Raw genomic sequence first — 15,154 nt, 5'->3', positions numbered from 1 at the left:
TAAAACGCGTCTACTAGAGGAAGGTTTCCACACCCTTATAAACGGTGGTTTGTTCTTCTCCCCAACCAATGTGAAACATCGAGCTGACCTTTACAACGCATTGAGAGTTGGAATTTTGCCACCAGGCGGCCTGCTCCTATCTACTTTGAGATACCTGAAAGAAATGAAATATGGTGCAGTCCTGTATAATTAAGGCGTTGAGTCATCTAGAAATACTTCATATTTTGGAGTTAGATTTTAATACAATGGATTATGGCTGAACATAACATTAAATGAGAGGAGGAAGGAACGCATAATATCACCCAAATATAAGATGTCAAGAGTAAAGGTCTGTGTTATTTCTTCCCTGGTAGTCCTTTACCTCTGAACTACATACTACAAACAAAAGTCAAGATGATGAATTTGCCTCGCTGATAGGAGTTGTTTGTTCCATTTACCACAGGAAAAAGGTCCCACCGGATAAGTTGCAAGCAATAAGGCCTAGCCATTTACATCCAATTCTTCACCTGTTCATATGAAAATTAATCAGTATAAGAATTGAGAACAAGTTTCGAGAACGATCGGTATTATAAAACTAGTCGAAAAGAAGTTGAATCTAGTTGTAGCAGGATGTATATCATGTGACGGTAGTCAAGCTGATGAAAATTTATAAATTTAATAACAAAAAAGTACTCCACACAAACTGTTACCCTATAGAGTACACATATTCATACAAATCAATATTACACTATAACAGCCTAAGCTCACTCTTAGTCGATATTGTCCTCTTTGGGTTTACTCTTTTGGGCTTCCCCTCAATAGGGAGAGGTTTCCATACCCTTATAAAGGATGTTTCGCTCACCTCCCCAATCCCCCCCCCCCCCCCCNCTTTCTCCAATCGATGTGGGACCCCACCAAATTCATCTCCTTTGGAGCCCAGCGTCCTTGCTGGCACATCGCTTCATGTCCACTCCCGGGCCTCAGACTCAGCCTCATCGTTAGCACATCGCCCAGTGTCTGGCTCTGATACCTTATGTAACGGCCCAAGTCCATTGCGAACAAATATTGTCCTCTTTGGACTTTTCCTTTCAGGCTTCCCCTCAAGGTTTTTAAAACGCGTATGCTAGGGAGAGGTTTCCACACCCTTATAACCTCTCCAACCCTCTCCAACCGATGTGGGATCTCACATCACCAAATCCCAAGTGCATGTATGTGTAGCATGCTGATAAAACCTTGACCCATTTCCTTTTTGTCTCAGAGTTTCAACCTTTTCGATCCCACAGTTTTCCTAGTACAAAAGCCAAGCATAGTATAGTGGAAAAACTATTTTCTGATTTGGATCTGTAAGCTTGACTGTCAGCAATTTTTTCTTTTTTAGTAAGAAAACGAGTTTCCACTAAGATAAATGTACGCATGTACAATAACATGCAAAAAGAACCAGCCCAACAAAAAAGGGATACTCCAACAAACTACAAGACACCCCAATCCAACAAAAATCAAAATAAGAACATTATTACAAAAAGCATAGTGACCGATGTCCACAAAGAGGCGTTGAGCCTCACCACCTCCCCAAATCTCAACACACGACATCTCCATATTTCCAAAAATCTTATTGTTTCTAAGCTCCCACAACATAGAAAAAAAAAAAAAAGTTATTCTCCCGAAAAAGCAAACTCAAAAGCACCTCGTTAATAATAGTGTAATCATCGCTATTCTAAGCCAAAGGTCTGAAATCATCAAAGCCAGAGAGACTGTTCAAACTGACCCAGTCAAGCGATTTTCAAATTAGAGGAGTAAAGACTTTCACCTTCATTTCTTCTTTTCTTTAGTGGAAAAACTAAAGGCAATTATAAACCGAGGCATCAATTCAGATGTTTTCAGGATAGATTTTTCATTTTAAAAAAATCAATGTAAATCAGCAAAAAATTGACCAGGGTATAATCCTCAGACATCAGCTCAAAAGTAAAAAAGACAATTAAACTCAATTATGGTAATCATCCATAATTCTAACCAACAAGTTTTCAAACACAAAATATTGTGAGGGCATGTGATTGTTTAATGAGACTAGCCAACGTATATGCAACTTGACCTATATACATTGGACACGAGAAAAGGATTGACAGAACGAATAAAGCCTCTGCTTGAAAACATAAGGAATTTTAAAATTTGAACTCTTAACTAACAGAAAAAAAAGGTAAGATAATACCTTCCTCTAGCGTTCTCTTTCCCTTCTGGGATCTTCCTCTCATGTTCTCTTTCGCTTAAGTGACTTGATACTCTTAACAATATAGCTGATGACCTCCTTCAAAGTAGCTTTCCTCCCTTCCTTAAAGTTCCATAATTCAGGTACAGAATAACGACCACTTGGATTATATTCATTCATTTCTTTAAGGGCAACAACAACGGCATTGTATATCTCATCACCCCATTCCTGCTTGAGACCTTTCAGTTTCTCATCATCCTCGTCAATATTTTCCTGTTGCATCACGTAGTTAATAATGTAACTTTCAACTAGTCAATCCAGAAGATGGAATGAAAATACTACTTCAACAAAAGAACTATGTGGAAAACATCACTGGAACAATTTACCAGCTATAATGTCTACCAAGACTAATCAAATAACCATAAGATATTTCATACAATGAAAAAGAAGTGCAGAAATAACTTATTTCCATATGAAAATAAGCCCATTTATTAGAGATCTGTAGCTTCAAGGTACTGTTTGTTCTGGTACTATCTGGATAATCTCCAAGTCTGTTTGGCATGCTCTCAAGGTAAGTACCCAGGAGTTGGTTTGTCCAGGCCATGAAAGTGATTGATAGAATTTGAAAGGTTTATTCAAGACTCAAACTTGGCTCGAAGAGCAGCAAAAGTGTGAAGGCAAGATTCACACTAAAATAACCATAGATCAGACTTGATGGAATAATCGATTAAAAAAAATAGACAGATGAATGCAGACAGATTGCGCCATACATAACGAAACCTATGAAATAAAAAAAGCGAAGCTCTAAAGCACACTTTGGTAAGTCACATTCTAACAAATAGCCATTATGACCACAGGGCATACTTGGCAAGAACCTAGTCCCTTTTGGCAAGGACCCTAAAGCCTCCACCGAGAACCTTCAAAAACGGATACTCTCTTACATATAGTCATCAGACCTGGATGGTGGTAAGCAAGCAAACAACAAGCAGAAATGGTATAAAATCTATACACCGACCCACAACATAAATGCGCTAGAAAACTCAGATGCACTAGTGCTGTGTTGAGAATCGTAAGTTTGTTTGAGTTTGAAGTTGAATTTCAAAAAAGACTCGGGTGTGTGTTATTTATTATTATTTTTTTTTTTGGGTAAGAAATCCCACTTTTGTTGAGAAAAAATGAATGAATACACAAGGGCACAGACACAGACACACACACACACACACACAAATAATAATAAACACAAGAAAAAATAGTTCCGCTAGCTACAAAATGACTTTAATATAAAAGAACAAAATCAAGCTAATACTTATAATTACAAAAAGGCCTAGTGAACGATGCCCACAAGGACCCTACAGAAAAAGACTCGGGTGTGTGTTATCAACAATTCTTCAATTTGAAAAACGAAAGTTGTGCCATGTTCTTACCAATGACATATTTGGCCATATGCTGTTAAGGAGTAAACTATGGAGATGGTTTTTGGAATGCAGTAATTTAGATACTGAGCAGAAAATTGGAAATATGGAAAAGTTTTCTGTCAACAAGAGGTAGAGATCGACTTTGTGTCAGTTGGTGTAGCTTGCAAGAAAACATTCCAACTTATTTCATGTCTATTTTTCCAATGCGAAGGTAGGTGGAAGCTCTGATCAACGGTTACAGCAGGGAACAATAATTTGAAAAAAGGGGAATAAAGCTTAGTTGACAAAATTGCTATGGATATCTCTTGCTCAATCTGATTAGCTTTGGTATAAGGCAATTACTAGTATCAATGGGAAGAAAGAGGAACGGGTTTTAGCGGAAGGAAGTTTGGTGGAGGAAGATGTCTTTGCGGGAATATAATGAAACAGAAGATGTTTCAAAATTTTCTCGAGTGAAAGTTGGATATGTTTTGAAACCCAGGTTTTGGGAAGCTGTATGGGTGGGTCAAGTGTTATTGGTATTCAAATATCCTAATTCATAAGGGCTGGTGGAAGGAAGTTCCAATCAGTAGATGTAAGGCAGGATTAAAGAACAACGAGCTGGAATCTTACAACTAGAAGGATCTTAAAAAAGGGAGAGCAAGTTAAAGTTGTTGGAATCGGTAAAGTTGTTGAAGGGTTTGCTTTAGCTGTTGGGGTCAAATGGTTGCTTTTCAATCAGATCCTTCTCTCATAATTTGTTAAAAGGTGAAACAACTAGGATGGTCATTTGTGCACTGACATTTCAAAAGAAACGTGTGCTGAAAGGGTAAAAGTATTTCATTGGACAGCTCGTCTCCAAGAGTCATTACACAATGGAAAGAATTCAATGTAGATGTCCTCTTTGTTAGGAATCACAGATCTCCACAATGGTATGATATTGTCCACTTTTAGCATAAACTCTCATGGCTTTGTTTTGGGCTTCCCAAAAAGGCCTCATACCAATGGAAATGTACTCCTTACTTATAAACCCATGTTATTTATTTATAAAGTGTGTAAAATACAAATCGTGTTTATTATATATTGTCGTTTCAGCAGAAAGACATGGCCTGTTTTCTTCGAGTGGCAAGTTTGTGGGAAGTTTGGATTCATCCATCTGCTATATTGAAATAATAGCCTCAATCTGATAGGACTAGACAGCAAGGGGTAATATGGTAGTTAGAAAGGCAGTTTATTGAAAGTCTGTTAAGAGACTATTTGTTATAACTAGTGCGATAGTGCATTAGTGGAAGAAGCCATAGTGTGGCGGTTTAGTCTTGAATATGGAGAAAAGAGGTGCGTCTAACTATTTTAAGTTACTTGGGAGTATCTTACTGTATTTTCTTCTTGTTCTTTCCATACCATTCCCCAAACTATACAAGCTCTCTAACCAGTTTTTAGCCACTAAAAGAGATATAGGTCACTTCTTCACGGATGATGAGAAAGACATTAAGGTTACCTGGGAATCCCCGTCGATAGTAACAACTTTAAATGGATGCCAATTTGGATCGGTCAAATTATCCTGCCACAAGGAGCATAAAGTGGAGGCTTGGATCATTGCCTCATCCGGAGAAAATTTCTGTTTGCAAGTATTCTGGAACGGTTTAATATCAATATCCCCCATTCTCTTTATTCCAATATTAACACGGGCATTTGACGATTGATCTTGCAATCCCTGCACAGAAAAAATCATTGGTTGATGAGAAAGTAGTATATGTCATCATAATTGTATGTTATATATCTTTTCTTTCTATTACGAATAAATTGGAGAACCAAGAGAAAATCATAAGTAATAGAAGGGTCTTTCTTTCCTAGTGTTTGTCCATGGAAACTTAGTAAGGTTTAGGATGTAGAAAGTAGAGAATAGGAAAGAACATTACACTTATTAATTCTTTACGGGCGTCTTGTAACTCATCATTGCTTTCACGCTCCTTAGCAACTAGAGTTCGATACAACTCATGCAAATCATTCAAATCTTCAACCTTTTGATTCAAATCATCATCCATTTCTTTCATCTTCTGTTGCACTCCTACATCATCTTGATCCTCAAGATGCTTCATAACCTGTAGTTTCCCTTTCAATTCTTGAATTTCCATTTCCAGCTTCTGCTTGGCATCCAGCTGCTTTTCTAACTGAAGAATCTTGCTTAAAGCCTCTTCTTTTTCTCTCTGGATGATAAAAGTTATCAAATCATTGCTTCTAAATGGGAAAATAAAACAGAAACTAAGATAATACATACCGTTACACCAAATGCATTAGAATCACTAACAATAAACAAACCTTCTGCTCTTCAACAAGGCGTAAAACATTTTCATCAGCCCTTCTCTGCTCCAAAGAAGCTAATTGGAGCGAATTGTTCCTCATATCATTCTAGGACAAGAAAAAAATGAAAATGATTATAAACCATGACATCTTTAATCATAAAATAGATATACGTTTAAGCTTTTTTATGCTTACTAGACCCCACATCTTAAATGTAAGAGAACATTGTATGAAATATGAAGTAAACAATAATAGGGTAAAGACGTAAAGTTGGCAACCAGGACGATACGAACATAGAAACTGCAGGAAAAGCAAGTGATTTTTCAATTTTCTTAAAGTGAACACAGGATGCCTCATATCACCTTTTTCTTCTCTTCATCAAGCTTTTGTCTCTCGATTCCAGTCAATGCTTCACGTTTGTTCAATTGCTTACTCCAGGAATCAAGTTTCTTTTTCTTCGTCTCCAATTCTTGGTGCAGTTTTTCTTGTTCTTCTAATATTCTTCTAACATTGTCACGTGCAAGTCTTTGTGTCTTTCTAGTTTCTGAACAAAATAAGACAAATCATAAACACCAAATAGCATATTAGTGATGCAATATAAATACACACTAGGGAGATAGTAAATGTTGAGCACAGTCATCATCTTTATGAGGGTGGTTTAGAGATGATCCGTTGCAATTTAAATTATGGAAACTGAATATTCCTTCATACCATTGTTTGCATATTAGGGTTATAGTATATTCGAGCAAAATATACGAGAATATGAGCTAAACATTCATGAATATATGCTCCCGCACACAAACAAAAAAGAACAACCTTCAACAAAAGCATGGTGAAGCTGGTCTTTCTCTTCAAGCATCCTACTTAAAGACATTGTCTTCTCATTGTACTTGTATTGCAGTTCATCCAAATTTTCATTAGTCAAATCAATTTCATGGGTCAGATTCTCCACAACAGTATTTCTACTTTGAGTTGCTTCATTCACAATGTCTGAGACAGTCCTCAATTTCCCTCTTTGTCGAAGAAACTCTCCTATTGGCTCATTTGAATTATAATCATCAGCCCGTGCACACCAACCAAAAATATCCAAGCTCAAATTTGTTTCGGCTTTCCAATTCTTTTTACTATGATTGTTGGTCTCAAACAATTTTTCGAAGTCCGTTGCATTTACAAAACCATTCCAATCATTGTTGAATTCAACTATTGCCTGAGCTCTTGGTTCATTATCATTCCAAAAAATATAAACATTCAAGGGTCTATATTTAGCAAACTTTTTCATCCAATATCCTGAATCACAGACCGACTTTCGGTCCTCCCCTACCAATATATTGACTATGACACCCATCCAAGGCCATACATAAAGCTCTTTTTCAGAATCCTGACTGATAGGAGTCGGTGCAGTTGGACGCGGTGCTTGGTCTGCTTCAGAAGCTAGCTCATTCTGCAGAAATTTTGCTAAAGCAAGATGGTTCGCCTTCTGTTTAGCATTCCTGTTTTTAGAACCTTTACTCACTCCAGAAGCATGCTGGAGTAAATCCTTATATTTGTAGTCTTGTTTCTTCTTGCCCATACAGAACGGGCATCGAAGAATTCCATTTGCTGTTTTTACAACAAGCCTCCCAGTCCTCAACTGCTCATATGGTTTATCCACGTAGTCATTGATCTCTGATTCACTAAAATCCGACTCTTCTTCACTGCTGTTGTCCATCTAAATAAGCAAATCATTATAAGAATGGTTAATCAAAAGCGGCAGAATTATACATCATTAACTAAGCATTCAAGGAAACGAAGCCAGACATCATGATACATCCATCTACGTGTCACTATACAACAAAAATTGATAATAGAATGACAAAACAAGGAAAACAACCAGAATCAATCACTACAAAACAAAAAATTGTTGATCAACAACTGATGACAGCACAAAAATTCCCGATCATTCCCCCTCGACTGCAAATTTTGCACTAGTTGCTTTTTTCATCCTAAGAAAAGAACCCCATGTGTTAGATGAACACGACTCTCCACAATTGTATGATATTATCCACTTTGAGCATAAGCTCTCATGGCTTTACTTTGGGCTTCCCCAAAAAGGCCTCATCCCAATAGAGATAGTATTCCTTGATTATAAACTCATGATCATTCCCTAAATTAGCTGAGTCTGAGATCAGTATTCCTCAATTATAAACTCATGATAATTCCCTAAATTAGCCGAGTCTCAAGAGATCAGTATTCCTCAATTATAAACTCATGATCATTCCCTAAATTAGCCGAGTCTCAAGAGATCAGTATTCCTCAATTATAAGCTCATGAACATTCCCTAAATTAGCCTATGTGGGACTTTCATCCAACTTCATGAAACTTCAACCACCAAAATTTAGAAATCAAAACCCTGGCTGCATGTTTAGAGACTGTCGAAATACTGAATTTCTGTTTATAGAAATAAACTAATGAATTCCTTAGTTTAACGGGAGGGGAAAAGAGTCGATCAACATTTGGTGCGTGAAACATCGCCTCGAAAACAAATTCGAAATCAAGCAACATTGATGAATGTTCTGCCAGAGTGCAACACGAATCCCTAAGCTAATGGAAAGAAAAAAATTAAAAAAGGCAAGAAATAGTGAATGAATTCCAAAGGAGGACTTACTTTTGTTCTTGATTACAGTTTGACGATCTTCGAAAACCAGAGAGAGAGAGAGCGATAGAGAGAGAAAAGAGTGTTCTTTCTTCTTCGCTGTGGTACCAGAGAGACTGTGGGAAAGACGAGCAAAATTTCACTATTAATGTTTAATAAATAAATAAATAAATTATGAAATTGGTAATTAAAATAAATCAAATATAATTGTTTAGTATTAAGTATATTAATATTTTTTCTAAATTTCATTTATTTTTATCATTAATATTTTAAAAAAAATTTGAAGTTTCTTGGTTTTTGGTCAATTTTTCTCTAGAATGTTAATAGTTTTGTTTGATTTTTAGGTTATTAGGTTTATGTTCGAGAGCTCTACAACTTTGGTGAAGACGTCGAGAGTTGTTAAGGACAAACAAATGAGATAATGTTTAGAGTTTAGGTAAGAACGATGATTCCAGGTCGTATTTGAAAGTTTGGAAATGAGGAAAGTCATCGGATATGTGGCTGACTAAAGCTCGAGGTAAGAGGTGATCGATTCGATTTGGTTCGGTTGGACTAGTTGGTTCGATCCTATAGAATTAATTTGACAGATTTTGCATAATTTGGCCTAGCTTGAAAATTAACGCTCGAAATCATGATGAGCATGACGTAGATATTGATTATGCAAATGATTTAAGATGGAATTCACTTTTGAAAAATATGATAGTTGTAGAAATAGGCCGTATGCACGATTTTTTATGCTTTAAAATGTTTATTATGTAAAAATTGTTTGGATTAAGAGCATGATAGAGATCCACGATTAGGTTAAATTACTACGATCACTCTTGATTATCTAAGTTATACTTGATAGGAACATGATACTATGGAGAAACCGTAAGAGTTTTGACGGCTAACAACCAACGGGCTAACAACGGAAACAACTAAAAATAGGATTGAACCGCAAGGTTAGCGGTAAGCAAGCTCTGTTAGACGAACACGACTCTCCACAATGGTATGATATTGTCTACTTTGAGCATAAGCTTTCATGACTTTGCTTTGGGCTTTCCGAAGAGGCCTCACACCCATGGAGGGAGTATTCTTGGATTATAAACCCATGATCGGCCAATGTGGGACTTTCATCATCCAACACCTCCCTTCGAACAAAGTGCGCCTCCCCTTAATCGAGGCTCGACTTCTTTGGAGTCTTAGTCATTTTTTACTGCCTTCAAGGAGGCTTGACTCCTTTTCTTTTGGAGTCCTTTGTTCAATGTTTGAGAATTTACCAATCTATTGACACGACTAAGTTTAGGGCATGACTCTTATACCATGTTAGACGAACACGACTCTCCACAATGGTACGATATTGTCCACTTTGAGCATAAACTATCATGGCTTTGCTTTGGCTTCCCCAAAAGGTCTCACACCAATGGAGAGAGTATTCCTCGATTATAAACCCATGATCATTTCCTAAATTAGTCGATGTGGGACTTTCATCATCCAACAAGCTCATTTGGACATGCCGAAGGACATGCATGTCAGTGCAACACAGCTTCAAGCTCAACATATGGTCTATTGAATACAAAATTGAAAATTTGAAAAATTAAGTTAGATACAAATCTCAAAGTTCAAAGATTAAATTTGTAATTTAACTCTTATCAATGAACAAAACTCATGTTCGGGATTCTTATATCTCATTCAATCCATTATCTCGAGCAAGATGTGAGCATGTTCGGGATTCTTATATCTCATTCAATCCATTATCTCGAGCAAGATATTATTCCGCTCAATATGATTATTCTGGCAATCATCTTGTTCTCAACTCTTTTTTGGGTAAAAATTCAGTTCTGTCATCCTTCTTCATATGGACGCATAATTAAATAAGCAACAGTAAGTTTATTCTTCATACAGAAACCAAGCAACAACAGTAACATCAACATTACAATGGAATACAATGCCATGAAGAAAGGGGCACTAGTAGAACTTACGGTGAACACGAGCCACCGTTGTGTATGAGATCGTCCAATCGTACCTCAAAGCAATTCTACAAATACAACATCTGTAACGGTGATAGGTCGTCGACGAACTTCTCATGCATAGAAGATGTATATATGAATAATGTACAAGAAAATTATTGTAAAGAACCATTACCCTCTTTTGCTTGATAATATTATATGTACAGACATGTTCTAAGGTTTTGCTTGGCCATCCGGACTATGACTGTGAAGCTGAGATGAGTTTGTCCATTTCGGATCTGATTGCTGCTGGTTTATGGCCAGGATGGACGGTGGCTGCTGCTGTTGACCCGGTTGCTGGGCGTGCGAGCTACTAAAATGGTGTAGAGGTGGACGGGTCGATGGATATTGCGGAGGTCGGTTGAAAGGATTTCCATTGACTGATGCGACCTGGCTTGCAGCTATTCTAAGCCGTTGAACTTCTTCCTTCAAAGCTTCACTCAAAGCTGTGAACCATGGAAGAGAATCATATGAATCCTTGTGTGTGTGGAATGAACCTACCCTCTAACCGAAAGAATACTAGAAGAAACAACACATCCAGCTAAACTACTCTAGAACCATCAATATTTTCCTTCTTTCTTTTGCTTGTTTGTACTCTTTTCATACTATAAAGTGCTATAATAGAAGCGAAAGGCGATATAGAAAGGCGGTTGCAACATGCATACCATCTCGAAGCTGTGCTTGTTGCTCCATAGCCTGTAACCGAAGTTTGAGTTCCTTATTTTCCACGGTTAATCCAGAAGTATCTCTCTGCATAACACGAAATTCATCCTATAAGAGTTTTCTTCTTACTTAAGATAATTATAGAAGAAACAAGAATTTCATTGATGAATGCAATTTACCAAAGGGAAAAAACTTTCAAAAGTCAAAAGTGGATATTATCCTCTTTGGGCTTTGCCTTTCGAATTTTCCCTTAGGGAAAAGTTTCCACACCCTTATAAAGAATGCTTTGGGGCCGAGCGTCCTCACCGGCACTCATTCTCCTCTTCAATCGATGTGGGATATCACAATAGTATGATTTGAAGTTTTAAATAGGTAGCAAGAAGCTGTGTCATGACGAAGTCCACATTATGGATGCCATTGATCTAGAACTTGCATTGCATAGTTAATTGAAGAAATTAGAATTTCGGTATGTTTCTATAATAGCCCAAACCCACCGTTAACAAATATTGTCTGTTTTGACCTGTTACTTATAGGGAGACGTTTCCACACCCTTACAAGGAATGCTTTGTTCCCCTCTCCAACCGATGTGGGACCTCACAATCCACAGGGCCCAGTGTCCTCGCTGGCACACTATCCGGTGTCTTGCTTTGATACTATTTGTAGTAGCCAAACCCGCCACTAACAGATATTGTCCGTTTTGACCTGTTATGTATCGCCGTTAGCCTCACGATTTTCAAACATGTCTTATAGGGAGAGGTTTCCACACTCTTAAAAGAATGTTTTGTTCCCCTCTCCAACCGATGTGGGATCTTACAGAGGATTTTTATCATACGAGAGCAAAAAAGTCTGTGTTCCAATCCTATCAATATCATTTTCTCCTGAATTGCTATTAATAGTAAACGAGAGGAGAGTGTTAAGAATATGCATAGAAGATTCAATCTACATATCCGATCTACAAAATTTAAAATTTTATATTGCAAAGTAAATCAACATTCCGGAGTCCTTTGTTCAAATCCTTGCAAGTCAAGCATTCAAGCACAAGAAGCTTCCTTCATAAGTTGTGGATTTAAATCTACTTCTCCTTCAACCATAACATAATATCCTAAGAAATCTATCTACCTATCTAATTTTCCAAACCCACAAGTGAGGTGAGTATTAAAACTATATATGAAAGACTAAAAATCATTATCTATAAAGTTAAGCTTTTAGATTGAGTGATGCCATGATCGAACCTCATGAATTTCCAGGCATCTAAGAAGATATCTCAACTTTATTGCATTTTATCAGTCCATTTCTTCAACTTTCGAACTGACACGCATGAGAGGGAAATACAGTCTCTAGCTATAGAATGAGCTATTCGTGAGATCCCACATCGATTGAAGAGGAAAACAAAACATTTCTTATAAGGGTGTGAAAACCTCTCTCTAGTAGATGCGTTTTAAAAACCTTGAGGGGAAGCATGGAAGGGACAGCCCATAGAGGACAATATTTGCTAGCAGTGGATTTGAGTTATTACAGATGGTATCAGAGTCAGACACCGGACGATGGGCCAACGAGGACGCTAGGCCCCAAGGGGGATGGATTGTGAAATCTCACATCGGTTGGAGAGGGGAACGGAACATATCTTATAAGGGTGTGGAAACCTCTCCCTAGTAGACATGTTTTAAAAACCTTGAAGGAAAAACCCAAAGAGAACAATATCTGCCGGGGTGGGTTTGGGTCGTAACACTATTGTTCCATTTTCATGCGACACCTCAAACTCACTTCTAGCCTGAACTTTTTCTCCAAGAAATCTCTTCAACTAGAGCAGCAATATTGATCTAATGTCTAAACATTTCATAACCAAGCTAATCAATCAAGGTTTCTGTACAACAAAACTTCCATTTCTCTATGAATGTGCAATGGAATTCATACCTGAAGAATCGTCACCTGCGCAGACAGAGTGGTAGCTTCAGACTGCAGTGTCTGAACCTTTCTCTCCAGCTCATTCGCGTACCGCATCTTCCTCTCTTTCGATCGAGCTGCAGATTGTCTGTTCGCAAGAATCCTACATTCAAAATCCATTGATTCAGGTCATCAATTTCAATTTCAGTCAAATTACACATAAAAAGGAAGTGGATGTTAACCTTTTAGCCCTTTTCGGGTCAATTAGGGCTAGCTCCGCAAGTCTCTCCGGGTCCATCGCCTTCTTCACTCCATCAAGCGCTAGGCTTGAATTCGCCTCCAACGACGACGAAGAACCATCCATGGACAGGCTATGTCGATGACGAACTGGCCGATGTTCACTCACTGGAGTTTTAGTCGCCAAAGAATCGATCTCCCCACTATCACCGCCAAGGTCCAGATTCTGCAAGAAGTCAGAGTCCACGGACAAGCTCCGCAAGTGACCACCGAACGATCCGGAGACAATCGGCTCCGGCTTAGGGCGAACGGCATCATCGGAAAACTTGGAATCAGACGAATCGACAACCATCGCAGCACCACAAGAAGGAGGAGAAGAAGGGGAAGACAGCATCGAGAGGTCGAGCTCTGAAGGGTCAAAGAAGAGAAGTTCGTCGAGGTTCGGGAAGCGAAAGGAAGTGTCGGAGTGAGAGCGGCGGTGGTGAGAACCACGGTAAGGATTCTCCGGCATCTGTTCGATGTCCATCGCCGCCGCCGCCAACGGTGGCTTCGCCGACGAGAAATTAGGGTCCATCAGCATAATCTTTGCTGTGGATTTGTGATCGAAGTTACTATAAAAGGATTTATGAACAGCGTACTCTAATCGACACTCAAATTATATAAATAATCGAGATTTTAGGAGAAACTAAGCATCAAATTAATTACGTTCCTGTTTTGGATTTGTTGTGTAATGTGTTCTTGAAGAGAAAAATTTGCACTAAAATCAACAAACAAAAAGGAAAAATAAGTATGGAGGAATTGGATTTCGTGCCATCACTTGAATTTCAATCTTCAAGATCGTTGGTCAAGAAGCTCGAATTGTTTAAAGCTAAATATTGAGCATCACGTTCAAATCATTGATGTGATTTGAACGTGATAGACATACAATGCCATATTATACCTGCATTGTTGATACATGATTTAATTTTTGCACAATTTATTGATCGTGGAGCGTTTTAAGGAAAAGTTATTATGGTCGAGTATTTCTAAGAGAAGAATTGTTAGTGTTTTTGTTCTGTAAATACTCATCAATTGTATGTTTTATTTTGAACAAAAAATGAATAGGGTTGTGATTATCATAAGTATTTGTAGTACAAAGTGTGTTTTTGTAAGTGTTTCATTCTGTGTTGATTATTCATTTCAGTGTGTTTTGATCGAAGATAAAAACCTACAAAGTTAAATGCTCGGTTATCTAAAGAATTTGATTCTCGAAAAAAGATAGTATATTGACATTATTGTAAAAAGAGTGGAAAATATGTTAAATCGATTTTATATGGAAAACGAAAAATATGTGAATACCCGTTTGGCTTTTCAATTTAGAATTATCTAAGGAGCATTCACGCACGACTAAGATAATTAGATTTTTAACGTGACCTATGCTTCTGCTATAAGTAACTTTATGTGCATCATGGTTTGCACAAGATCAAACATTACACGTATAGTATATGAATAATCTATCTAGAGAATAACACTCGAGGTTGTAAAGTGTTTTAGAGCTTTTTGAGTCGTAGATCGATGCAAGAGGTGATGAAAAATTGGTAATTTTTTAATGGGTCAAAATTTTCTCTTGGAAAGTGTTAGATATTAGATTACTTGCATCCCATCCCAAATAATTGAATTTGCCATAACGAAAAATAGGTTATGATCCCCACAGATCAAGACACATAAGGTGTGACTTTTAACTTGTGCCCCTCTAGCCACGCGAGGTCAAGATTGAGAAGTGTTATGATGTGATCTAGGAGGACGGTACATCATCCAACACGCCAAGAGTGTGCATTGAAGATAAGTCGAGGCATTTGCAGGGTTTAAGAGAACGAGGCGACACGAGTGTCGA

The 15,154-nt window shown here is 37.7% G+C and overlaps 2 protein-coding genes across 3 annotated transcripts; both read right to left on the bottom strand.

The window, feature by feature from the left end:
- Positions 1-8,646, bottom strand: LOC111797101 (factor of DNA methylation 1-like). Of its 2 annotated transcripts, XR_002815478.1 has the most exons (9): positions 8,522-8,646; positions 6,694-7,585; positions 6,240-6,421; positions 5,896-5,985; positions 5,496-5,783; positions 5,075-5,290; positions 2,186-2,455; positions 362-506; positions 1-154 (listed from the first exon to the last, which is right to left on the bottom strand). XR_002815478.1 is itself a non-coding variant. In XM_023679999.1 (8 exons), exons 2-7 carry the CDS (start codon positions 7,583-7,585, stop codon positions 2,225-2,227), a joined length of 1,899 nt encoding a protein of 632 aa, XP_023535767.1. In that variant the 5' UTR covers positions 8,522-8,646; the 3' UTR covers positions 203-506; positions 2,186-2,224. The 2 variants fall into 2 exon arrangements, 1 of the variants encoding a protein (XP_023535767.1); XM_023679999.1 differs by lacking the exon at positions 1-154 and having other exon boundaries at positions 203-506.
- A 1,712-nt stretch (positions 8,647-10,358) lies between these two features.
- On the bottom strand, positions 10,359-13,973 carry LOC111797619 (transcription factor VIP1-like). Its single transcript, XM_023680676.1, has 4 exons — positions 13,287-13,973; positions 13,075-13,207; positions 11,163-11,247; positions 10,359-10,943 (listed from the first exon to the last, which is right to left on the bottom strand). Exons 1-4 carry the CDS (start codon positions 13,859-13,861, stop codon positions 10,672-10,674), a joined length of 1,065 nt encoding a protein of 354 aa, XP_023536444.1. The 5' UTR covers positions 13,862-13,973; the 3' UTR covers positions 10,359-10,671.
- Positions 13,974-15,154: the final 1,181 nt, after the last annotated feature.

Source organism: Cucurbita pepo, chromosome LG06, assembly GCF_002806865.2.
Source record: "Cucurbita pepo subsp. pepo cultivar mu-cu-16 chromosome LG06, ASM280686v2, whole genome shotgun sequence".
Taxonomy (NCBI): Eukaryota; Viridiplantae; Streptophyta; class Magnoliopsida; order Cucurbitales; family Cucurbitaceae; genus Cucurbita; species Cucurbita pepo.
The sequence above is the reverse complement of the archived record's forward strand: the minus strand, read 5'-3'. Positions and strand labels throughout refer to the sequence as shown.